The 26,307-nt window shown below is 33.1% G+C and overlaps 1 protein-coding gene across 14 annotated transcripts in view; it reads left to right on the forward strand.

Moving 5' to 3' along the window:
• Window positions 1-26,307, forward strand: part of LOC145323761 (uncharacterized) — a 180,757-nt gene that overhangs the window by 40,706 nt on the left and 113,744 nt on the right. For 11 of the 14 annotated variants that reach the window (XM_080166277.1, XM_080166278.1, XM_080166269.1 and 8 more), the window contains 13 exons: window positions 9,611-9,712; window positions 11,556-11,657; window positions 13,072-13,223; window positions 14,092-14,221; window positions 14,804-15,001; window positions 15,271-15,501; window positions 16,859-17,071; window positions 18,166-18,291; window positions 18,875-18,997; window positions 23,591-23,671; window positions 24,102-24,266; window positions 24,721-24,926; window positions 25,256-25,329. In XM_080166277.1, coding sequence (XP_080022403.1) covers window positions 9,611-9,712; window positions 11,556-11,657; window positions 13,072-13,223; window positions 14,092-14,221; window positions 14,804-15,001; window positions 15,271-15,501; window positions 16,859-17,071; window positions 18,166-18,291; window positions 18,875-18,997; window positions 23,591-23,671; window positions 24,102-24,266; window positions 24,721-24,926; window positions 25,256-25,329 — 1,903 coding nt within the window. Of the gene's footprint in view, window positions 1-3,342; window positions 3,423-9,610; window positions 9,713-11,555; window positions 11,658-13,071; window positions 13,224-13,304; window positions 13,356-13,423; window positions 13,476-14,091; window positions 14,222-14,803; window positions 15,002-15,270; window positions 15,502-16,858; window positions 17,072-18,165; window positions 18,292-18,874; window positions 18,998-23,590; window positions 23,672-24,101; window positions 24,267-24,720; window positions 24,927-25,255; window positions 25,330-26,307 lie in introns of those variants that run through there. The other 3 variants (XM_080166273.1, XM_080166274.1, XM_080166275.1) reach the window with 3 other exon arrangements.

The raw sequence follows: 26,307 nt of genomic DNA on the forward strand, positions 1-26,307 counted from the left end.
TAAATAGATGGAGTTTTAATTTGAAATGAATTTCACAATTTAATAGAGTAATAGGACGTATGTTTGTCTGTCTGTCCGCTAAGATCTTGCCAAAACTATGGAGGGTTTTAAATCTATTTTGAGATATCTCAACCCTTCAAATAGAAATTATATTTTGAATGAAAACCCTACAATTTCTAGTAATAAAGATTTTAAGAAAAAGTTTTCAAAGCTTCTTTGCTTGTGTAGTTTTGTGCTATTTTTCAATGTTTTTGGGGCATTCTGTCTTTGGAAACACATTTTAAATATTTTTTTAAAACCTACCCTAAAAATAAAAGTATTAAAATCACGAAACTTCTACATGATTCATTTTTTTTTTAATTTTCTATATAATCACGCAACCTTAGTTCTATTTTGGTCTTTTTATATCTTTATTAATGGTAAAAAAATCAAAATACTTTTTGTTGATTTTTTGATTAGTGCCTTTTTGGTGCTTTCCCTCAAAGTAACTGTCAAGCATTGAAAACCCTCCCCTTATTTATTTTTTAAATGAATTGAAAATAAGAAGTTGGAAGTGCCCCAGTGTGGTAACTTTTTTCCTTCAGAGCGCCCTAACCCTGTGGGGCTACCAAGTACCAAATATAACTTAATCTTAACTCTAATCTGACCTAAAGTAATGAAAATACAAACGAAAAATGTTTATTTACATTTTTATTTCTATAATAAGGGGGGGGATTTCTGTGCTCAATATGGCATTTTGAGGAAAAGCCCCACTCTAATGGATGTTATCATCCTTTTTTACTGTAGTTTGATTAATAATTCAAATATTATATAACATAGACAAACCAAAAATGTTATATTAAAAAAATGTCAGAGATGAATAATCTGAGCCTAGATCAGACATTGTTGACTATTACAACGTCAGAGACAAATAATCTGTGTGTAGAGCAGCAAATTAGGATTGTTAGAAAGTGTCAGAATATCAACCATCATCATTATAAGTCTAGCTATTATAGACGCTCCAAGGTAGCCATAGATAGATAGATAGACAGAAGGTAGTCATAGATAGATAAATACATACATAGATAGATGGATAGATAGATAGATAGACAGATGGGTGGATAGATAAATTGGCAGATCATCATTATAAGTCTAGCTATTATAGACACTCTAAGGTAGTCATACATACATGGATAGATTCAGATAGATAATGGATAGATGGATGGATGGATGTATAGATTGGGAGATAGATATATGGGTGTATTTTATAGAATTAGATATATGGTTAGATTTAAAGATACATAGAAAAATTGGTAGATTTGAGATAGAAAGATGGATAGATAGATAGATTGGTAGAAAAATAAGAGAGATTGTGAGTAAAATGAATAAATGGTGGATATATAGATAGATTTGAAGATAAATGGTTGAATTTATAAATAGATTAATGGATATGTAGAAGGATAGATGAATAGATAGACAGATAGATTCATAGGTACATAGATGGACAGATATATAGATAAATTGATAGATACATAGATAGATAGAAGGTCAGATTTATAGATTAATCGATAGATAGATGGATAAATAGATTGATAGATAGATAAGGAGATATTGGTAGGGTAAATATGTAAGTGTTTAAATAGATAGATACTTAAATAGGAAGGTAGATGGATAGATAAATAGAATCAAAAGTCAATTTGTAAATACAGATAGAAATTGAATACACATCCAAAAAAAAACATCATACAGAGAACCTCGTAAAAGTGTCGAACTATGACGTCAGAAAAAAATGACAATTAACCAATGAGAAGCCAGTATTCACTGCAATTAACCAATGGTAAAATATATAGCGGTCTCTCATTGGTTAATTATTATTTTTTTCTGACGTCATAGTTCGACACTTTTCTAAGAAACACAGCCCATTCGGTTCAGTGGTTAGCGAGAAGAACAATCTTACATACATAGAGCCTATATGTGTATTGTGAAGGATATAATATCATGGTTGACATTACATAGAGAATAAAAGGATTAAATATAATCTACTGTCATTATAGGGGTATTGGAAGAGATAGATAGATAGTTAGATGTAAAGATAGAGATTTAGATAGAAAGACAGATAAATAGATAGAAAGGTAGATAGATAAAGGTTTAAATTATATAGATAAATAGACAATTCTAACAGTCAATTTAGCCGCCGCCGCCGTTTTATTTAGCAGCTGATGACGGCTCTTTAACGGCTGTCTATCCTGTTTTATGATTTATATATAGACCATTTGACCCTTTTGAACTGTATGTATGTCTGTCTATCTGCTAACTTGTATTCGTGTCTCAAAGTTTCTTTGATATTTGTTAGTTTATATGTTTGTCTGACTGGTTTAAATTTTGTCTATCTGTATAGTGTGTAACACTGTCTGTGTGTAGGTCTGTCTGTCTTTATATGTGCCTGTCTGTATGTATGTCTGTCAGTCTGTAAGTGTGTATTTGACTGTAAAAGAGCTAGTCTTAACTTTTGCTCTATTTCCATTTTAATGCCCTTATCCCATCCCTTTTACGTATTCCCTTCTCCTCTTCCCCCCACCCTTTCCCATTCTCTGAATTTATAACTAACATTTCCCTCTGATTTCCCTTTTTTGGCCAAAAATTTCCCCAATTTCTCTTATTATCACTTTACTTTTTTATTTCTCCCCCCCCCCCCCAGCAATTTATTCTTACCCCCGTTATTCTTTTAAATCCCCCTTTCCCCAAATCCCAACTTAATAAATTCCCCCACCGTATCCTTCCATTTTCTTGGGTCGACCTCCCCTGTTTCCCCATTGCGACCTCGGAGAACCAGTTTTCATGTGCTGGACCGCAACAACCATCGGACAGGGTTGCCGAATTTTAAAAATAATAATTTCTTAAACATTCAATTTAAATTGAAAATTTGAATTTATGTTACAATTTTTAAAAAACTAATTAAATAATTTTTAGAAATTTTTTTCTTCAAAATTTGGCAACCCTGTTCACAAGCAACCACACCCCAAAGACTCTTCAACACACACAAACACACACACACACACAGCAGTGACCTCGGAGGGGCGGCCGGAGAAAGGAGTGTTTCCAAATTCTAATGTCTCCCGTTTCTGCGCTACTTCAACACCAATTTCATTTTTCATTTTATTCATTTTTAATCATTTTCAAAGATTTTTAACATTTTATGGCAGATTTTCTTGTTTTTTGGACAATTTTTTGAACAAATCAACAAACAAAATAATTATTTAATAATGTTAAATCATAAATTTTGAATAAAGTACGTTCATTCAGTCTTTTTTCTTAAAATTAAACTTTTTATATTGAGATTACAATTAAATGCGACATTTTCAAAGTATTTAAAATGATGTGATTAAAAAGAGCCCTCTGGTTATAAAAAGACGATGGTGACGGAAACTAAACCATCCACCAAAGTGAGTATTTTACACAGTTGGACTTTTGGCGGTCGGCTTTTTGTCAGTTATATTAGTTGTCAATTTGTAAATACTCTAAATTGTCTTAAATCAAAGCTAATTTATAAGCTATGCCATTACATCCTTCATTCTGTACGTCTAAACCTATGTAAATTGACTTTACTTGCTTTTATTTATTGGTTGATTTTTTAATTATCCTATTGAAATACATGTAAAATAGTCCTTCATTTTATTTTTTAGCCTTTTGTCAGTTGGTTTTTTGTCCCTTTAATATTAAAATATTTCTAAATATTCAAAAAACAGTATGCATAAAATAGTTAATGAATAATACTAGACAATAAAATATTTAGACATTAAAAAAGCAAAGTTGATGTTAAGAAATATCATTAAAACAATACCTTTTACTTTCATTTATTTATAATATAGCCATTAAATTATGTTTTCTCAGTGTCACAAAAAAACATAATTTTAAAACAGCGAATTTACTTTTTATGTAGCAAAAACTTTTAAAGAATTGATATCATTTATACAATATTTATATTTTGGTTTAAAACCTGTTTTTTATATCTTTTTTTATTTAGATTAGGTTAGGTTTAGTAAGGGATATAACTATCTAACTATCCCCTTTTCTAACAGTTTTTAATAAACATAGATTAATGTAAAAATGGCATGACCTTTGTTCAGCATAAATAATGTACACATACCCAGGAATCTTAAGGGATAAGACAATGAATGATAAATTATATAAATCCTCTTTGATGATAGACAAAATATTCCTTTTGTAGGTTATAATTACTGGTTTAAACGTTTGGACACTGCTAATTTAATGATTTAATAAAAGTACCCAAGGTTTTATGATACTGAATGATAGATTGAGGCTATAAAACTTTGGGTACCAGTGTAATTTCAAGTCCAATGTCCCCTCCCTGACACCTACACCAATATATATAGAGTAATTTTCTTTAAATAATTATGTTGATTTATACATTCTTAGTAATGGTTAAATAACAAATACTCATGTGGGGGGGGGGGCATTGTATTGTAAATTACACTGGTACCAAAAGTTTTGTTTGCATTCGTTGGCCCAAAGATTTTACATTTTAAAAATTTTGATGGTTCGTTCCAAATAAATAGTTTCTCAAGCTTTTCAACCAAAAATTTAATATAAAAGGGTAAGCTTTGATTATCATCATTGAGGATATAGAAATCAGATGCACGAAGTTATTGACGTACAGACTAAACCTAGTTATAGATTAGCTTCGCTTCTGACGATATGCTAAATACTTATTGAACGTTATTTTGAAGTCAAACAAACGTAAATTGTCACTTTATCTCTCCCTCCATCCTTTCTTTCTCTCTCTCCTCTCTGTCCTCTCTCTCTCTCTCTCTCTCTCTCTCTCTCCCTCTCTCTCTCTCTCTCTCTCTCTCTCTCTCTCTCTCTCTCTCTCTCTTTCTCTCTCTCTCTCTCTCTCTCTTCTCTCTCTCTCTCTCTCTCTCTCTCTCTCTCTCTCTCTCTCTCTCTCTCTCTCTCTCTCTCTCTCTCTCTCTCTCTCTCTCTCTCTCTCTCTCTCTCTCTCTCTCTCTCTCTCTCTCTCTCTCTTTCTCTCTCTCCCCTTATCTCCCTATTTCAAGTGATCAAATTTATTTACCCACGGGTTGTATAAGTTAATGAAAATCGACACAGAGGGTATTTAACAAATCCAATATAATTCCTTTTCAAGGGGAATTTATGCTATATATATCTATCTATCTATCTATTTATCTATTAATCTATCTCTACCTATTTATCGCATGTCTTAAAGTATATATAATTATACTAGCGGCTGCGTTCCAAGCACAAAAGGGCGCTAAATTTGAATATGAAGGGAGTGGATAGAAAAATAGGCTGAAACCATCCCAAGACTTAAAGTTTAAAAATATAAATTTTAAAATTCTTTGTTTATTAACAGATTTAAAATATTTCATGAAATAATTAATGCCTAAAATCAAAAGAGTTATCTAGTAAAATGTCATTTATTGAACATACCTCCTTTAATTGACCTAAAATACCTATCTATCTACCTACCTATCTATCTACCTATCTATCTATCTATCTATCTATCTATCTATCTATCTATCTACCTTTCTATCTATCTACCTTTCTATCTATCTAACTATCAATATCTCCATAGTCTTAAAAGAAATCTTATATAAATCCCCTTAGGGAGTTTAAGTGATAAGGGGAGAAAATAGACAAAGATAGATAGATAACTAAACAGAGGGGATAAGATAAGAATGGATAAAATAATCAATATTTTTCTCCATATCTGTGTAACTCTACACGTGTGTTATTGTCACGGATCTGAAGAGATAAGACAATGGTTGATGAATTGATGTACATCCTCAATGAAGATCTACAAAATTATCCTTTTTTTAAATCAAAAAATATTGGTTGCACTCAACTATTTAGAATTAATTACAAGTACCCAAAATTTTTAAGCTAATGAAAGACTAAGTATCTTTAGAAAACTTTGGGTACCAATATAATTTATATTGCATTGTCCCATCCCCCCTCCCTGAATATTGTGTGTGTGTGTGTTTGTAGGTGTGTGTATGTGTGTGTGTGTGTGTGTGTGTTTGTGTGTGTGTGTATGTGTGTGTTTTGTTTATTCTATCTTTAAGTGTAAATACAAATTTATTATACATTAACATTACATAAATAAACTATCAGCTATATACGCCCATATATGCCTTTTGGGGCTATTTTTCTTAGGAGTTGGGTGATGCCCTTCCCTAAAATAGTTATAAACCTTCTCTGGACCTATCAGAAGCTTTGATTCAAATGAGAACCATTACGGTTCAGTGGTTATCATGATCATTCGCTGCACACAAAGTCTAACTCAGGATAAATAAAATATATCTCCATTGATCTAGCCATGAATCCTAATTAATTTAAGATATCTTTGACAACTAGAGGTGCTCACATGTTCTAAGAAAACCTTAATAAAATAAGACACTAGATACTTAACTGATTGCTATCCTTAACAGCATTTTAGAAAATCCTTATAATACAGTAATAGGATGTCTGTCCTCTTTACAGGGTAGCTTCTCTTAGGTCATGGGAAGGTTTATAACTAATTTGTGGGGGGGGGGGGGAGGGGTACCACCACCCTCCAAAAAAAATACGAAAACTTCATAGAAACATGAATAAAAAAACAGCTGATCTTAACATCTAGAAATTAAATAGCCTAAAACCATTCTGGGACTATGTGAATCTTCCCAAAGTGAAGATATGTTTATAAAGCTATTAATGTAAACAAATAGAGGAGGCCCGAACCAATAGTGTCGGAAATATTAACAAAGTAGCTACAAAAAAGCAGTCTTAGTTATATATCTATACTTATACATTTATTATAAAGCTTTCTATTCTTAAGAAGTAAACCAGCCTTTTGTTATATTTTTCAAATGTTTTGTTATAATATAAAGGAAAGACAAATGGATATTTTTGTTTGTAGCAGGGATTTTAAGGGATAAGACAATGGACGATAAATTGATACACATCCTTCATGATGATAAACAAAATTACCCCTTGGTTTGAGCCAACTTGGTTATAATACTTTGGGTACCAGTGTAATTTACAGTCCAATTTCGCCTTCCTCCCTGGTCTGTATACAATAGTGACCCATTTTCTCGTATTCATTCGAATCCGGTGGATAGGAACCGGTTCTCATCCATACGAAAAAACTATGTCTAGCATCGTATTATATCCAGCTTTCTACGAATATAGAAATGCACAATCATAAGATTAAAACCAGTTTTTTAGCCCGTGCCTTCGGCACCTCCTCGGGGCAAAAAAAAATAGTTTTAATCCTATAATTGTACATTCTATATCCGCGGAAAGCGGTTTATAATACGATGAAAGAAATAACTATTCTTTTCTTTTATTAGCAAGGCTTTTATGTAATATGGATAAGTCTACTCTAAGAAAATGTTCAATAGTATCTACGCAGAATCTATCTAAGCGCTATCTCTCACTAACTCAATTTACTGTTTGATTTTCTTAATCTTAAGAGTTTTTATACAATTTCTTCATAGATTCTTTGGGGCAAATCAAAATTAAGTTTTGAATAAAGATCATTTACAGTATATTTTTGTAGCAATGATAAAAAATCACATACACGTTTCATCTGCAATATACTTCAGTTAGTTTAGTTAGATAGACAGATAGATTTTTTATATAGATACCTAGTTGAATTGATAGATAGATTAAAATGATTCTGATTAGATGGTAGAAGACGTAATAAAAATTGACATACTACCAACATTATATTGATACAATAACAGCACAAAATTTAGATTTTTTACCAAAAAGTACTTTCACTTAACTAATGAAAGTACTTGGTATGAATTATTAATGAACAATCAAGGAGCGAGAGACCTAAGGTGAATTCTTAAAAAAACTTTGCCTCACTTAAATCAGTTTGCCCCACTAAAATTTTAGTGGGGCAAAATTATCCCCTCTAAATTTTTAGTGAGCCTAACTGATTTTAGTTGGGCAAACTGATTTTAGTGAGGCAAATTTTTTTAGGAATTCACCTCAGTATAATATTTCTAACCACTTATTTGTGATTTAATAATTTATGTATCCTTTAAAAGGGAATGGATAATAGAGTAATAGCTCATAATTCGTACATTTAACCAATGAGAATATCAAGTATGATATATTAATAATAAATTAAGGAGTGAGAGTATGATTTATTATTTGTAACCATTTATTTGTGATGGAATAAATGTATAGAAGTGATACATGATAGAGCAATAGCTCATCATTTATTCATTTAACTAATTGACAGTTGGAAGAAAAAATAACTTATTCATCAATGACCTATCCTAAAATCCTTGATGGACAATACTTTGAATGAAAATAGAAATTTGACATTTCACAACATTAATTATTAATGTACATTGTCTTTGAAAATTGCAAAATATATATCAAGTTTTAAAACAAAAAGTAAGGCTGTCTAAATTACGAAAAGTATTGATAAATACAAACATTACAAGAAAAATCTTTTTAAATGAGTCTCCCCCTGAAAATTAATTTTTTTCTTTAAATTTTTTTTGGATGAAATGCATATATTATAAGATATTCTAAAAAGTAAACATATCTTTTCGGCTGCTAAGGGTTAAATGCAAGTACATTTTCAAGGCTTCTCTTTGGTCAATATGTTTTCCATTAGCTTCTATCATTGGATAGAAAGGTAGGGGACGGAAGTAACACTTTTTGAAACCAAAACTTAAACTCAAAGGAACTCAACTAAATAAATAGTTACAGCTCTGAGATTTATCATGGCAGTTGCTTTAAAGAGGTACAATATGAAACTGTTAAGAAACGGCGTCGGAACCGCAGCTCTTGCCGGAAACCGCCGTTTTGTCTCAAATGTTTGAAGATTGTGTAATTTGGCGAGAAAAGGCAAAATATTCGGCGGGAAACGGCGCTTTTCGGCGGGAGTGACGATTCCGCCGCCATTTCTTTACAATTCCATATTTTACCTTTTTAAAGCAACTACAATTCCAAATATCAGAGCTGTAACTCTTTATTTAGTTGAGTTCCTTTTAAGTTTTAGCTTTGGTTTCAGAAAGTGTCACTTCCGCCCCCTCCCTTTGATACGTCTGAAATCTCAACCAATCATAAACCTTGTAGCATTGAATATAATTAATATTCCATCAAACTTTTACCATAGAATAAAGTTAATTTTATCATACTTCATACGAATAAAACCATTAAAATGAAAATATTCCCCAAACTTCATTAAAATGAAATATTTTGCAGGAAATTTTTCGCCCAATTAACCATCTTTTGTTCGTTAATTCAGATTTGATGAATTGGCGAAATTTTGAAAAGATTCATTATTCTTTAATTATCAATTTTACAAAAATGATAATGATTTTTTTTCTCACTCTCCTCTCTCTCTCCCTCCCTCCCTTCCTCTCTCTCACTCACACTCTCTCTTCTCTCTCTCTCTCTCTCTCTCTCTCTCTCTCTCTCTCTCTCTCTCTCTCTCTCTCTCTCTCTCTCTCTCTCTCTCTCTCTCTCTCATATGAATGTTTTTGGTTAGTTTTGTGTCGATTTTTAGGTCATTTCAGTATAATCTTTTACAATTTAAAAATGCATCAGTTTTAATAAAAACTAATCTTGCTTCTAATTTCAGTCTGATGAGAGTGCGAGTTTTCTGCGGGCAGCCCGCGGCGGGAACAGCGAGAAGGTTCTCGAGTATCTGAAAAATGGAACAGATATCAATACTTGTAATGCGGTAAGTACCTTTTGTTTTAACCCGTGGCTACTATGTTAGATGCGTGACGTTACAAGGGTGTTAACTGTAAAATACAATTGAAAGTTATGTCTCACAGAAAATCAAAAAGTTGGTTGCAATTGTTTTGTTAGCCTTCTTTTTGTTAATTTTAATACTGTTATATTAATAATTTGAATTTATTTTTATACTTTATTATGATTACAGGCTACTTTTCTATAATAAGCTTCACTTAAAAGCAATATCGGTTCACTACACAAAAACACACACACACATACATACATCCATTTACTTTTATAAGAATCTCCATCGTTTAGAAGAACCATATCGGTTCAGCAGTTAGCAAGATCTTTTGCTACAAACATTCAAACAGACATGCTGTTACTTTTATATTAAGATTATCATTGCATTGAAAAAAAAGTCTATTATATTATCGTATGCCATGCTAAAGTCAAACAAACATAAATTTTTAAAAATTCAGTATATTTTCACGAACACAGTAATAGTGTCTGACTGATTATGACGTAACAAAAAAAATTAGCCAATGAGAGGCCACTATAAATTTTACCATTGGTCAATAACGGCCTCTCATTGGCTAATTTTTTTTTGTTACGTCATAATCAGTCAGACACTATTACTGTGTTCTATTTTCATTCTTACTTGTACAAGTAAAGCAGGGAGGAAGGGGACATTAGGCTAAATATTATAATGGTACCCAAAGTTTTAAAACACTTTCTCTTTCACTTGTTAGTTTAAAAACTTTAGGAACATTTTTGATTGGTTGGTTTAAGCTAGCAGTGGCTAAACTTATAAACCAATAATTTTCAGAAGGGATTAATATTGTTTGCTTATCATTTGGGATGTACATCAATTTATCGTCCATTGTCTTATCTCTTAAGTAAACCAAACTAAAACCCTAGTTATATTATTATAATTAAAGGTAATTAAACATTTTTTATGACCCCAAACTTTTGTAATTAAGAAATAAATTGGGACTTATTAATTTTATGGCCTTTAATAACGGCGACTGTATATACTAAGGATAACAGAAGATACCAGGGATCTAAGGGATGAGACAATGGACGATAAATTGATGTACACCCCCAATGATGATAAACTAAATTATAAACTTATGTAAATTAAGATTATTGGTAGACAATTTTGGACCCTAAACCAACCAAAATTAAAGTACCCAAAATTTGTATGATTACTAATGACAATACATGTTTATAAAACGTTGGGTAGCAGTACAATTTACAGTCTAATGTTCTCTCCCTTCCCAAGAGAAACATAGATTTTTTTAAAATTTTTTCTAACACTCTTAAAAAACTTAGTGTTGATAATGTTTTTTTACATAACACGCGTACTTTACTGACAGACATATTTTTTAGAGTATATTCATTGAAAAAAGGATATCTTTTATGAAAATTTATATATTATAAAATATACACAAGTAGCCCTTGTTTTGATTTATAGTATTGCTTTAATATGTATGTGTAGTATATATGTAGTTTGCAATTATGCGGTACTTTTATATAGGAAAGCAGAAATTTGTTTTTGAATATTTATTTTCATTGAACTTGAAATTTTCAAATCTAATTTTCTCAAAAGGCCTCGTTTTAAGATTTTCGTTTTACTCTAAATTTATATGTTCATTGGGACATTCATTAGAAAAAGTTGGCCTTATTTCTGGCAAATTTTTTTCTCTTACTGTCGCTTCGAGTAAACTGTGATCTGTATATTACAAATTTGTTCTTTCCAACTATCTTTCTATCTATTTTAGAATGTCTATCTATCTATTGAACTAATCTATCTATCCATCCAACCAATTATCTATCTTATTTAGAATGGACTGAACGCGCTGCACCTGTCCTCTAAAGAAGGCCATGTCCATATCGTCACAGAACTCCTGGCCCGTGGCGCCAAGATCGATGCCGCCACCAAAAAGGTAAGCTTGGCACAACCGCAACTGCTAACTTTCAGCCGTTTAGCCGCTTAAAATGGAACCAAAAGCTTTTATATAATACCTATTAATGGCATTTGTTTACAAAAGTTTTATTTGAACTTAAATCCTGTTATTTTTAAGCCTGTAAGCATTTTTTAAATGTAGTATATACGTGGATTGCGAGAAAGCTAAATAAATCCCTTCTCCATTGATTTCGAAATGGCTTTTTGTAAGCTATAGTATAAACTGAATTTTACTAAAGGCTTTAAGTACACAGTGGGATAGATTAGTGAAAGAAAAAATAATCTTTAATTTTATTAACAAAATGCGAAAGTTCATAAGAAGTACCCAAAGTTTCTAAGTCAACGAATTGATAATATGGTTTTTAAACTTTGGGTACCAGTGGAGTTTGCAGTCAAATGTCCCTCCCTCCCTAATTTTTCCCATTTTTGAAAATAAACAAGGACGTCCAGGGGTGATTTTGTATTTTGTCCCCCCCCCCCCCCTAAAAAATAGCTTGGACATTTCTGTTTCAAGCTTACACAAAATGTTCCTTTAATATAGGTGGGTGGGTTTGGGGGCTTTGGAAGTTAATTTATATTTCATTGACCTATCTCCTAGAATCCCTGGAAGGCTTAGACTTGGAATCCATTTTATTTTCTAGAAGATTAAATATAAGCTCCGATTCCAGAGAATCTACATTGTTCTAAAAACTAGAGTTCTACAGATTTATTCATTTGATTTCGAAAATAAAAAATTTCGGGGGGGAGGTGTAGTGGGGTGGATACACCCCCTAGGTGTCAACCCACTACATAATCTTTATACTCAAAATGACCACAAAAAAACGTTCTTTAACTGGCAATTTTTTCACATCCCATGTTCCCACTTGAATTTTGAAACATAATTGCAATGCCTACCAAATATTGCTTCCATCGTATTCTTGGATTATGTTTTTTAGAATAAATGTTCATGTTTTCAAAACAATAATGTTTTATTTTTCTACATTTTTATAAATTGAGTTGGTTGCTTTTATAGACATTTTGTTGAAACATCGTTCTCAAAAATAACTAAGTTAATCGTTTTTTATAAAAAGGACCTGTTCGCATGTTCATTTGAACCGACAGAGCTTTATTTGCATGTTTTGCCATGCTACAATCGTCCATCAGTTTTTAAACTAAGTTTTGCCTATTTTGCCAATAATATTTTACATGTTAGAATATTTTTTTAAAGTGATGATCCCAAGGACGATTAGATATGATAATGAAATCAAAGCATCTCTCTTTATTTAAGTCCAATTTTACAACATATTTATAGTTTAGTATTTTTCAATAGGTTTAGAAAGACTAGACCACTATCACTTAATTAGAGCAATAGAAAACCGGTTTAGGATTACACATTTATTTATTTTGCTTTTCAGGGAAACACAGCGTTGCACATTGCCAGCCTGGCCGGGCAGGAGGAGGTCGTCAAAATTCTGGTCGGTCATTCTGCCAGCGTGAACGTGCAGAGCCAGAATGGTTTCACCCCGCTGTATATGGCAGCTCAGGAGAATCATGACGGCGTTGTCAGGTATGGAGATAGATAGATGGATGCATATATAGATATATAGATGGATAGATAGATATAGGGATAGACAGACAGACTGAATGGGTTCACCCCGCTGTACATGGCAGCTCAGGAGGATCATGACGGCGTTGTCAGGTATGGAGATAGATAGATAGATAGACATGCAGACAGATAGATAGACAGATAGACAGACAGTTAGAATGGGTTCTCCCCGCTGTACATGGCAGCTCAGGAGAATCATGACGGTGTTGTCAGGTATGGAGATAGATAGGCAGATAGATAGATGGACAGACAAAAAACAGATAGAATGCGTTCAGTTCACTCCGCTTTACCCGGCCGCTCAGGAGAATCATGACAGAGATTAGACAGATAAATGGGTGATTTGCCTTAAAGTACCGTGCTATGCAATAATCTTCCACCCCCGTCTGTTTTTTTATATAAATTGCAAATGAGGAAAGGAGGATCTGCATGGCTAGGATACCCTACTGGCGTTAGATATATCCACTTAGACAGCTAAACAGGTTACAGATACAGCCTAAAAGTAAACAAACAGATAGACAAACAAACTTTCATATGCACACTCAGACATATGAACAGACAAACATAAGTTAGACACATAGACAGATATTCATATAGACATATAGATTGATAGACATACAGGCGAATGATGATAGGATCCCGCTAACAACTGATCCAATAAGGTTCTCCTTCATAGTGTAGCTTCTCATAAAGGTCCTGGGAATTTTTATAGCTATTTTGGGGGAGGGTACCATCGCCCTCCCCCTCAAAAAAGATTCTTAGAGGCCTCTAAGGGCGTAGCCGCTAGTCTAAATATATGAAAGTAGATTATTAATATTATCTAAATATTCAGGTTCCTGTTGGCCAGTGGTGCCAGCCAGAGTCTTGCAACAGAGGACGGATTCACACCCCTGGCCGTGGCCCTACAACAAGGACATGATAAAGTGGTAGCGGTCCTCCTAGAAAATGATACTAGGGGCAAGGTAAGAAATACACTTTGTCTGTCCGTCAATCAGTCCGTAGGCTTTAAAAAGTTTAAATTTTCTTGGCTAAAGGTAGATAGATGATATTTTCAGTGAAGATTCCCAACTTATGTGCATCTTGTATATATATTATTTTATCCCTTTGTCTGTCTGTAATGCTTTAAACGACGTTTCTTAATTTTCTTTGGGTTTCTTATATTATTTCTCTTTCTTTTCTTTGTTAAGAGAACTGAACATATGCTTAATAACTCAGTTGTCCGTTTGTCCTTATCATGATATTTTATGCTTCGCTACTTATGGATGTTGCCTTTCATGTTTAACTGTATTTTTTAGTAAAGCTACTTTTATCATTTGTCTGTCTGTCCATCCGTTTGTCCGTATATATCAACATATTTTCTCAGCGGTTAAGAAAGATGAAGATATGAATTTTCTTAAGAAGATTCCCCCAACTATAAGGCATTATGACTATTTCTTAACTGCTTTTTGCTTTGTCTATTTTTATTATGGCTTGTTATCTATTCCGAACAGAATAAATAGAATGTGTATTCCCATTTTACCTAACATTACATTTTTACTGTTTAGGTGCGCCTTCCCGCCTTGCATATCGCCGCCAAGAAGGACGACACAAAGGCGGCCGCGTTGTTGCTGCAGAACGACCACAACCCCGATGTGACGAGCAAGAGCGGGTTCACGCCGCTGCACATCTCGGCCCACTACGGTAACGAGAACATTGCCCAGGTTCTGTTGCAGCGCGGCGCTGATGTCAACTATTCAGCCAAGGTAAATATTTTTTTCTTGCTCCTCTAGTCCGACCGACTGATTTTGAACGACCCTCTGTAAAAACCTAATTTGTAAAATTGCATTTCTTTTCCCCATATATTAGGTATTATATTTTTAACTTTTTCAGCATTAAAATAACCTTAATTTGTTGCATTAGAAATGGATATAATGTACTTGACTTTTGTGGTCTAGTGTAAATGGACACACAGACACAGACAGACAAATAAACACTCTATTAGTACATTTGATATGTTTTTTTTCTATTTCAGCACAACATAACACCGCTGCACGTCGCCGCCAAGTGGGGCAAAGTCAACCTTGTAACGCTGCTGTTGGACCGCGGCGCCAATCTCGAGTCCCGAACTCGGGACGGGCTCACGCCGCTGCACTGTGCCGCCCGCTCAGGCCACGACAATGTCGTAGAGATGATGTTGCAGCGCGGGGCGCCCATCTCCGCCAAGACCAAGAATGGACTGGCGCCACTCCATATGGCCTCACAGGTACAGTAAGAAAAATGGCGGGGTGCATATTTTGGGCGAGGAAAGCGTTTATTGAGTCTCGGGTAGTATTGAATGTTTGCAGTAAATGGTTTTTAAAAAAACGCGAATAACACAATGCATAAAAGCGAAGCTCTAAAATCAGATAAAAGGACAAACGAACATTAGCAGCTGTAGAGTTTCAAAACTTATCGAGAAGCAAAATGGTATGTTTTAAATCGGAATAATGGGGAAAACAAAAATCTTCCCAAATATTTGTTGGAAAAGTTAATGTCAAGATATGACGTAGCTTTTCTGTATAAAAAAAAATGTTCTAAAAATTATAAAGAATAGACAATAAACCAACTTTTTTCTCTCTTTTATTGACGTAAACTTGATATTGAGCTAAAAATAAATTTTTATTTGTCTAGCGAAGGAAAGAGAAAACAAGTTTTTTATAGTGTTTTCAATCATTATCAATGTTGTATGTCTCTGTAACTGCCTTCTTTTTTTTACCTTTTTGCCAATTTAAATATTTGATCATGTCTGTTATGCCAATATACAGGATGGAAGGGGGCATTAATTTAATTTTTAAATATATTGGTACCCAAAGTTTTTAAATAGTACCTCTCCTACGCGGTCATGAGAACTTTGGGCACTTTTTATTAATTTATAATTGGTGTGTACTACCTTTCAGTGTTCAAACATTTCCACTGTTAACTTTAATCTACAGAAAGTGAAATTTTGTTTTTTGTAAATAATTGTTGTTTACATCAATTAAAAGTCTATTGTCTTATCCCTTAAGATCCCTGCAAATATATGAATTAAACTCATGATAATAATTTCAAAAAAATATTTAATGATGGAGGATTAATTATATGCTATTAACCGATCCTTACAGATCCCCCTAAAAAATAAACAAAAAGCAATCTTATAAGCAAACATATTAAGATGTGGTTTTCATGTTTGATATTTTCATTCATAACCAAAAAATGTAAACATAAGACTTAAAAGTTAAAAATCCTAAGCAAAATGCTTTCATAGGTTTAGGCAATTTTTTTGGTTTTAGAAAGTTTGTCATAAAGTTAAGTTTAAGTAACATAAAATTAACCTCAAACGTAATTAGATTTTTACCGTAGTAAGATAAATAAAACTAGAATCTAAGCCCCTAGAGGCCTTTTAGTGGCACTTGTGGGAGAGATGGGGGAGGGTTTACCCTAGCCCATAATAGCTATAAACTTTCCCTGGACTTATAAGTAGCTTTGTTGTAAAGGAGAATCATAACGGTCCGCAGATAGTGAGATCTTGAGCTACACATACTCGGACAGAGAGACAGACAGACATCATGTTACTTTTATTTTATGATATATATTTTTTTCAGGGTGATCACGTTGATGCCGCTCGTGTCCTACTCCACCACAAGGCTCCCGTTGACGAGGTCACTGTCGACTATCTGACCGCGCTCCACGTAGCCGCGCACTGTGGCCACGCGCGCGTCGCCAAGCTGCTGCTCGACCGGAAGGCGGACCCGAATAGTCGCGCCCTGAATGGGTTCACACCCCTGCACATTGCCTGCAAGAAGAACAGGATAAAGGTAAGTGAAATATGTTACCAGGGCGAGAAGGGGATGTTGGTACCCAAAAATTTTTATAAACACATTCTCTCATTCTTTGCTTTCCAATGTGGGGACTTTTGTTAGATCTTAAACGGTGGTACAAACTTTTCCACCAATAACTTTTATTCCACAAAAGGGGAACTTCATTATCATACATACAGGGGGCTCTGTTTTCGAAGGGGTGAGAAAACGGATAGAAAAATAGCACAAAACTTTCCCATAGCCCAAGCCGACAAAAAGAAAGAAAAAAACATCCAGGGACCTATATGAAGCTTTTCCAAATCGGAAAAATCAATCGGTTATTGGGTAGCTAGATCTTACTATTTTATATATTAGGATATAATTACATATATATTAACATTGTATGTTAGAAAAAAAAATAAGAAAATAATGTTATATTATTTTTGTGGTAGATTGATATATTTGGCAATTATTTTGAATATTTTTGTATAATTAAGGGCGTAGGATTGATATATAAGTTGGCGAGTACATTTACAATATATGAAGAGTTTCTTAAGTAAATAGTCGCGTAAAAATATGGGGAATGCCTTGACATATTACACATGCAACTCAATAGCATTTACAGTTTGGTAGGTAGTGATGTTAATAAATAAAGTCTTTTTGATAGCACCCGAAGTTTTTAATTCAACGAATGAGAAAACGTGTTTGTGAAGACTTTGGGTACTTGTAAAACTTACAATCAACCTTTTAGGGAAGCATAAATCAGGACATGGTTTTAGACTATTTTATTTTTTAACTAGGTCTTAGTAGCAAGAAGGGGGGAAATCCCCCTTTTCTGAGAGTTGAGTAAGGAAAATATATTGGGCCAAATGACTCGAGTAATAATAGCATAATAAAATTATTATACAAAAGAAAATATGTTTATATACAAAATATTCTTTTATCATGTTAAGCAGTATTCTATTAGGTTATTGTTTTAGGTGAAGGTTATTTAGCTTAAGGGTAGGTTTTATGCTGTTTTATTCTTAAGTAAACTCTTCGGATGGTTTTTTCGTCCTCCTTTTTCATATTTAAAATCATTGTCATGTGTTACAGTTTACTGTTGTTTTCAGGTGGTTGAGCTGCTGCTAAAGTATGGGGCTAGCATTGAGGCCACAACAGAGTCGGGGCTGACCCCCCTCCATGTCGCCTCCTTCATGGGATGCATGAATATTGTCATTTTCCTGATTCAACATCAAGTAAGTTTATCTATCTATCTATGTATCTATTTATTTATCTATTCATGTTAATCTATAAACAAATCGAAGTTTCTATCTATCTATTTATTCATTCACAATTATATTTACCTACTTTTCTATCTATTTGTCTATGTGTCAATTTAATAAAGATATTTTGACTGAAAAAAGGCGTTTGACACAATACCATATTATTTTATGATTACAAATTTATCTGTCTGTCTTTCATATTTGTACATCAGTTTATCCATTATTCTATCTAGCTATTTATTTGTCTATTTTTGCAAATATTTCAGTCTATCAATCAAGCTTTCCACCTATCCTTTCATCTATCTATCTATCAATTTAACTATCTAACAATTCATCTATCAATCTATCTGTCGTTATCAGATATTTCGACTGAAAAAGACGTTTGACACATTACAATATTCGTTTATGATTTTCTCTATATTTATCCATTTGTTTATTCATCTGTCTATCCATTTATTTTAGCAAATATTTCTATCCACTAATTTATCTAATTATCTAGCTATCAAACTTGTATCTTTATCTATCTATCCATCTAACTATCTATCTATCTATCTAGGCAAGCCCTGACGAGGCAACTGTACGTGGTGAAACTCCTCTGCACTTGGCAGCCAGAGCAAATCAGACAGACATCATCAGAATTCTGCTCAGAAATGGCGCCAAGGTCGACGCCAAAGCCAGGGTAAGTAAATTAACACGCGCAGCAGTAAAAATAAGGCAATATTGATCCCTGAAAATAGCCTAAAACCTGATAGTAGATTATCTTAAATAATGAAAAAATTGGTCTTTTAGTTCTAAGAACAATAAATCCTATTATATAAAGAAGTAAGCATTTTGGTCTGTCCTGAAGGATCTTGCTAACCGTTTAACTAATATTGTTCTTCTTATAGGCCCTGTGAAGGTTTTAAACTATTTTTGGGGAGGGTGTCTTCACCCCCCTCCCCCCCAAAAAATATTTTTTTACTCTTTTGAAACTCAAATTTAAAATGGGATGAGGTCGACTGTTCCCCCTCCTACTTTAAGGTCCCCTAGAGGCTTCTAGGGGCATAGCCGCTAGTTATTAATAATGCACAAATTGCTCAGGGACTCTTTATGGCAACTATGAAAGACTTTGCTGTTAAGGCCAATATGCGGCAGCGATGACACACCACTTTTATATGACAGTACGTCCTTAAGTATAATCAAGGATGGAGGGGACATTTGGCTGTTTATTACACTAGTCCTCAAAGTTTTATAATTCAAAAACTTTTGGAGATTTTTTTAAAATTTTGATAAATTGGTTCATTAAGTTGAGAAGCCAAACATTTTAACCACTAACTGAAATTTAAAGAAGGTTTAATTTTGTGTATCAACAATGGGGATTTACATTAATTTATAGACCATTGTCTTATTCCTTTAGATCTTTAAGTACAATTGAGTTTGTATTTCTATAGGAAAGGTTGTTATTGATTTTTACAACTTACTGTGACAGTCAAATATAAGAGCAGAGTATTAGGCTAGCTTAGACAGAAAGTCTACTGTCAAACTTTCTAATTTTAACTTCTTAAAACTCGCCTCCAATGTTTGAAGTAAAGTGTAACCAAGGCAACGTCAAATTAATTTCTAATGCGGGAATTTTTTCGCCTTGATTCGAGGAAAAGCTAGCTTTAAAATATATCTTTTATGAGGTAGCGTAACTTTTCTGTAACAATGAGATGTATGTCTGTCTGTCCGTCCATGATTGTAATATTTCGTGACTTATCTAAAATATTAAAATAAATACAATAAATTGCAATTTTGTCAGTTGTTTCGGAATTTTTTTTTATCATTTTATCTTCAATTAATATTTTCATTTATTTGGATGGAAGGAACTGAAATATATTATTCAAAAACTTTCTCTGAATATTGCAGAAATGGAATAAGCTAGCTAATCTTAAATTTAGCGCATTTTTTAACTGCATTTTTAGTAGTATATTCACTTCATGAACAACTAGGCAGTGAGGGAGTGGACATTGGAGTGTTTATTTCTCTAGTCCTCAATTTTTTATAGTAATGTTTTCTTATTCGTAGGCTCAACAACTTTGGGGACTTTTATTGAATTTTGATTGGTTGGTTAAATAAGTTTAGTGTCCAAACGTTTCAGCCACTAAGTGTAACCTACAAAAGGGTCAAATTTTCTTATTATGATTGGGGATGTACATAATTTTTTCTTGTCTTATCCCTTTAGATCTTTGGCAACTAGGGACTTTCAGTCGATCGACTTAAATCAAATATTTTTACTTTTTATTGTTCGAATTATAAAACCCAAATAGCCTTAAACTTGCCCTGAATCATTACTACATTTCCTAAAACCTTTTTATAGACAGGTATATCCATTTACGAGGTCTTTTCTGAGACAGACAGGCATCATTATGATTTGGATTGTCGCCATTTTCAAGTGAGCAAATTTTAAAACTGCCCTAGCTGAAAGAATATGTATTCCGCTTACATTCAAAACTTTGAAAGTGAATCCATGATTATTCCTTTGATTTAGGGATAGGACATTGGAAGATAAATCTAATCACCCCCCAACCCCTCTCTCTCTCTCTCTCTCTCTCTCTCTCTCTCTCTCTCTCTCTCTCTCTCTCTCTCTCTCTCTCTCTCTCTCTCTCTCTCACTCTCACTCTCTCTCTTTTTATATTTCTCTCCCACTCTTTCTTTCTACCTCTCTTTATATTTTTCATTCTACTCTCTCTATCTCTTTTTTTCTTTTTATTACCTTCTTTCTCCCTTTCTTTATCTATATTTATTTTCAATTGTCTTTTCCCTTAAGGTCCATGCTAATAACTCTATTCAAAGAGAGGAGAGGAGGTGAATTAATTTTATTCATATGTATTGATTTTTCTATGTTAAAATGAATATTTTAATATTATTAAAGATTAAAGAAAAAAATATTGTGAAAGATTTTTCCAGATAAGATAGTTATTGGACTAGGATATTTGGCACACAATTTTGACTATAGTAGCTTTTAAATGTTAAAGGTAGGACTACTAACTAGTATGTAGTATTTAAATTCTAGTGTCCTTTCCCTTACTTGATCAAATCTTTTGTATGGAATATTTATCTTTAAACAAGGATGACAACATCCATAAAAGCGAAGCTTTTCAAATAAAAACATTAACGATTAATAAATTATCTACATTTTAATACGTAATTAAAGAGATATTACGCTTAGAGCATTATTCCTAATTGTTCCAGGATTCACCATCTCAAAATCAAATAATTCTTTTTATAAATTTGATAAAGGACGCACTGACAGTCGTACGGATAAAACCTAAACGTAGAAGAGCTATGCTTTTTCCTAAAATATGGGAAATGAAGCCATAGTAAGGAACACCTTCCTCTTTTTATTAGTAGCGAAGCTACTATATAAAGTGGGTATGTCTGTACGTCCGTCTGTTCTATTGTCAGTAAAATAAGTTGCTTCTGTTACAATTGTCACATTTACTGAATATGTCCCGTAATTCAATATGTTTTATAAAATAGTAGTAAGCTTGTTATTGCTGCGCTACTTATGTTCATAATTGTCCTAGTTTTACTTTGTTTTTTTTTACATTATTATGCAAAAATTCCTAGCACAAATATTGCACCTTAGGAAAAACTGAATTTTAAAGTAAAAAATAAATTACAAGGCAAAATATATTTTATCGTTTTTGTTAAAACATATTTATTAAAAGATTAATAGGCAAAATTTGGACTGCATAAAAAATTGAAAAAACTCTAGACATTATTACTTTGTTTCACCCAATCATGATTCCAGACCCCCCCCCCCTCTCTCCAACATTAAAACTTTCTAATCTAAGTAATGTCGGAATAAGGGTTTAAACCCTAGGAACCAGTTATAGGAACGAGTAGGTCGGACAAAGTAATATAAAATGATTTGTCACAGGAATCATCACAAAAATTTCTGCCATCTATCTTTAATAGCAGCTGAAAAAATCAAACATCATTGTTAAAACCACTCACAGACGGACAAAGTAAGTTATAAATTACCTAAGAACAAAATATAAGGAAAATGTTAATAATTAGGCCAAACCTGAGTTTTTATGTGTATGTTAATAAACTTTGTTGCGTGAGTTAAGCTCATTTTTTATGCCATTTTACTATTAGGATTTTTAGTTGTATGTAGCTACTCTATAACTTGGCTATGTTGGTATATCCGTCACGTCATAACGCTGGAAGGTAAATGAAATAGTTACCCAAAGTTTTATAAACACGTTCACCCATTCGTTGGCTCAAAAACTTTGGGTGCTTTTAATGAATCTTCATTGCTTGGTTTTAAATTTTTCACTAATAAACTACAAAGGGGTAAAGTACTTATTACCAATTCAACGTCCATTGTCTTATCCCTTAAGATCTCTGTTTACAACAACATCTTCATGTCTTGTTTAAAAAGTACATTGCTCACTATGCTTTCTGAGATAAGACTATTACAAACACGCTTTCGGTTGCTGTGCATTTTATTGACTTTTTAAAATTCAAGCTTAAATTCGTTTTATGAGGTTTTCATCGTTATTTCTATAACATTTTACTGGTCTATATTGCTACGCTATTTTTATACATAGTTTTCCTTGTTAAGAAACAATTTTTCATACATATATAATGTATGTAAAAAATTTATGGTTAATAACAATGTTAAAATTAAATTTTTTTGGTTTAAAACAAAAGTATTACATTTTACTGTTTGTTAGCAGCTGTACCCTAAATCTAAGACTTAATTCTACAATCCTAAAGCAATCCCGGAGACTCTGTTAAGCTTCCCTGAAAATCAGAAAGATGTTTTACGAAAGAATTAATACTTTTTCATTTTACTACCAGTAATATCTATCAAGCTATTTATTTATCCATACATCTACTTACTTATATACATATATATCTGAATATCTATCCATCTATTTATCTATTATCTATCTATCTATCCATCCATTTATCTATTATAGGAAGAACAGACGCTCCTTTATATTGCCAGCAGACTAGTCCATCTATCTATTGTAGTATCAATCTATCTTATTATCTGATTATCCATCTATTTATCTATCTATCTAATTATCTATCTATCTATTATAGGAAGAACAGACACCCCTTCATATTGTTAGCAGACTTGTCTATCTACATATATATCTATCTTACTACCCATCTATCTGAATATCTATCCATCCATATATCTATTATATATCTATCCATGTATCTATATAGTTAACTATCTATCTAATTATTTATTTATCTATTTATCTTTTTATCTATCTATCTATTATAGGAAGAACAGACACCCCTTCATATTGCTAGCAGACTTGGAAATGTTGATATTGTTGTTCTACTCCTGCAAAGCGGGGCAAAGGTAATATTATTTTGTCCAGTATGGCTTCGATTAATATCCGTTGGATTCGAACCGGTTCTCAGCCATTCTAAAAAATCATGCATAGCATCGTATTACAGACAATTTTCCATGAATATTATGATAAAAATCATAAAATTAATACCATTTTTTATTATATTATCTATTCGTCTATCCTAATCTACTTTTATTAATAATGATATTAATCGTACTACCTATACATAACTTAAATATTAAGTTTATTTTGCATTTAAAATTGTTTCATGTACAAATATGTACAATATTCTGAATTTTTAATAAACTAGTTCTTTTTTAAATATGCTGCTGAATATGTTTAACGATTCGAGGGTTTTTCGAAAAATTGCTTGCGAATTTTTAATATATCATTATCTGTATACTATCTTATTACCTATTTCACTATCTATCTATCTAGGTTGACAGCGTGACCAAGGACCTGTACACCGCCCTCCACATTGCCGCCAAGGAGGGACAGGACGAGGTGGCGGGCATCCTGCTGGAGCACGGCGCCAGCATCTCAGCGGCTACCAAGAAAGGATTCACGCCCCTCCACTTGGCCGCTAAATACGGCAATGTCAAGGTACGGTTTTTATCAGGGAGGAAAGTGGCAATGTGAGATAAATTCAGGGATCTAAAGGGATAAGACAATGGCCGTTAATATGATGAAACACAAAATTACCCTTTCTGTAGAATCATTGAAACAGTTGGACACTGAACTTTATAATCACACAAATCACAATTCAATAAAAGTCCCCAAAGTTATTGAGCCAACGAATAAGAAAACGCGCATAAAAGCTTACACTAAACTATTGCATACATGCAGACTAGAGCCTAAAAAAGGTTGGGGGCTTATTCATAATTTTTGAAAATGTATTTTTTCTAGTTTTACAAATATTTTCAAAAAGGTTAGTTATAGGCTAAAAATTAAAAAAATTAGAGATCAAACCCATTCCCTTCACGATAATACTGAAAATGAAGTATGATTTGATGTTTGGGTATTATTTTCTGAATATCTTACTATCTATCTATCCTAGGTTGCCAAACAGCTGTTGAGCAAAGAGTCGACCGTGGACGCGGTGGGCAAGAACGGAGTGACGCCGCTGCACGTGGCAGTCCACTACGATAACACGGCGCTGGCCATGCTGATGCTGGAGCGGGGAGCATCCCCCCACGCTGCGGCTAAGAACGGCTACACTCCCCTCCATATCTCTGCGCGCAAGAATCAGCTGGATATTGCAAGGTATGTGGTGGCCCTGTCGGGAGGGAATAAGTAACCCCCCTTCCCAAGTAAAAAAGCCTTCAATTAAGAGTTTTTGAGTGAAGAAATCAATTTTTCTTGTAGTGTTGGATCTAACCTGCGTTTTCTTGTGTAAAATAGCTTAAAATATGCTTAGACTCAATATGAGGCTTTTCTAAAAAGTGTAGAGTTACATTGTAATGAGTGCCATATCGTTTCAGCAGTTATTGAGATCCTTTGGTTAAGACAGACACAGATCCTGTTAATTTATTATAAGGATGAATTATTATCTGGAAATTTTAACTTTGCTAAAAATATTTTTTTTTCTTCAGGAAACTATTGGAATATGGAGCCAAGGTTGACTCTGAATCAAAAGCTGGCTTCGCCCCCATTCACCTCGCTTCACAGGGACGATACTTGTCTTTACGTCATTTGCTGAATAAAGTTTTATTGGTTGGTTCATTAAGTTGATTGTCCAAACTTTTCAATTTAATTGTATTCTACAGATGGGGTAATTTTGTTTATCATTATTCGGGATGTACATAAATTTATCAGCCAATATCATATCCCTTCAGATCCCAGGGCTACTAGGGCATTGACGGACATGGAAAAAGTAGTAGAGAAGAGAAGATGCTCATTGGCCAAATATTAAGGAGTTTATCTTAAATGGCAGCGAAGTAAATTACCGAAATAAAAATCTTGATATATGATTTAGAACTTTATAGAATAGATCATTAATTGTCAAAGGAATCTTCATAAAACAATTAAGAAGCATATCTTAAATAAAAGCAGTAAATCAAATTTCCTCTGTAGCGTTACAGAAAAGCGGACAGACAGACGGAATGAGAAAGTGAGTTAATTAGAAGCATATTTATAGGAAGAATGACAACATTTATAAGTAGCCTAGCACAAAAAAAATCAAGGATTTACAAACGGATTAAGTAATTTATAGAGCTACTAGCGGCTACGCCCCTAGAGGCCTCTAGGGGCATTTGAGGAGGAGAGAGTCGAATTTAATTATTCAATTTCTTATTTTAGATTTTAAAAGAAAAAGTAAAAAAAAAATTTTTACGTTTGACGTTTGTTTTTCGTTAAACTCTCTTTCTAAAATTGAGAAATTAAAAAAAAATTTAATTTCTCTAGGGAGGGTGGTGGTACCCTCCCCCAAAATAGTTATAAACCTTCCCGGGACATATGAGAGTCTACCCTGTTAAGGAGAACCCGATCGGTTCAGCGGTTAGCGAGATCCTTCGCTACAAACAAACAGACAAACAGACAGACAAACAAACAGACAGACAGACATCGTTCTACTTTGTATTATAGATAGTTACGAAAAAGAAAAAGAAAATACAATAAATCATAAAAATCACGAAATCATATATAG

The sequence above is a fragment of the Acartia tonsa genome, chromosome 7 (genome assembly GCF_053477335.1).
Source record: "Acartia tonsa isolate MP-2025a chromosome 7, ASM5347733v1, whole genome shotgun sequence".
Taxonomy (NCBI): Eukaryota; Metazoa; Arthropoda; class Copepoda; order Calanoida; family Acartiidae; genus Acartia; species Acartia tonsa.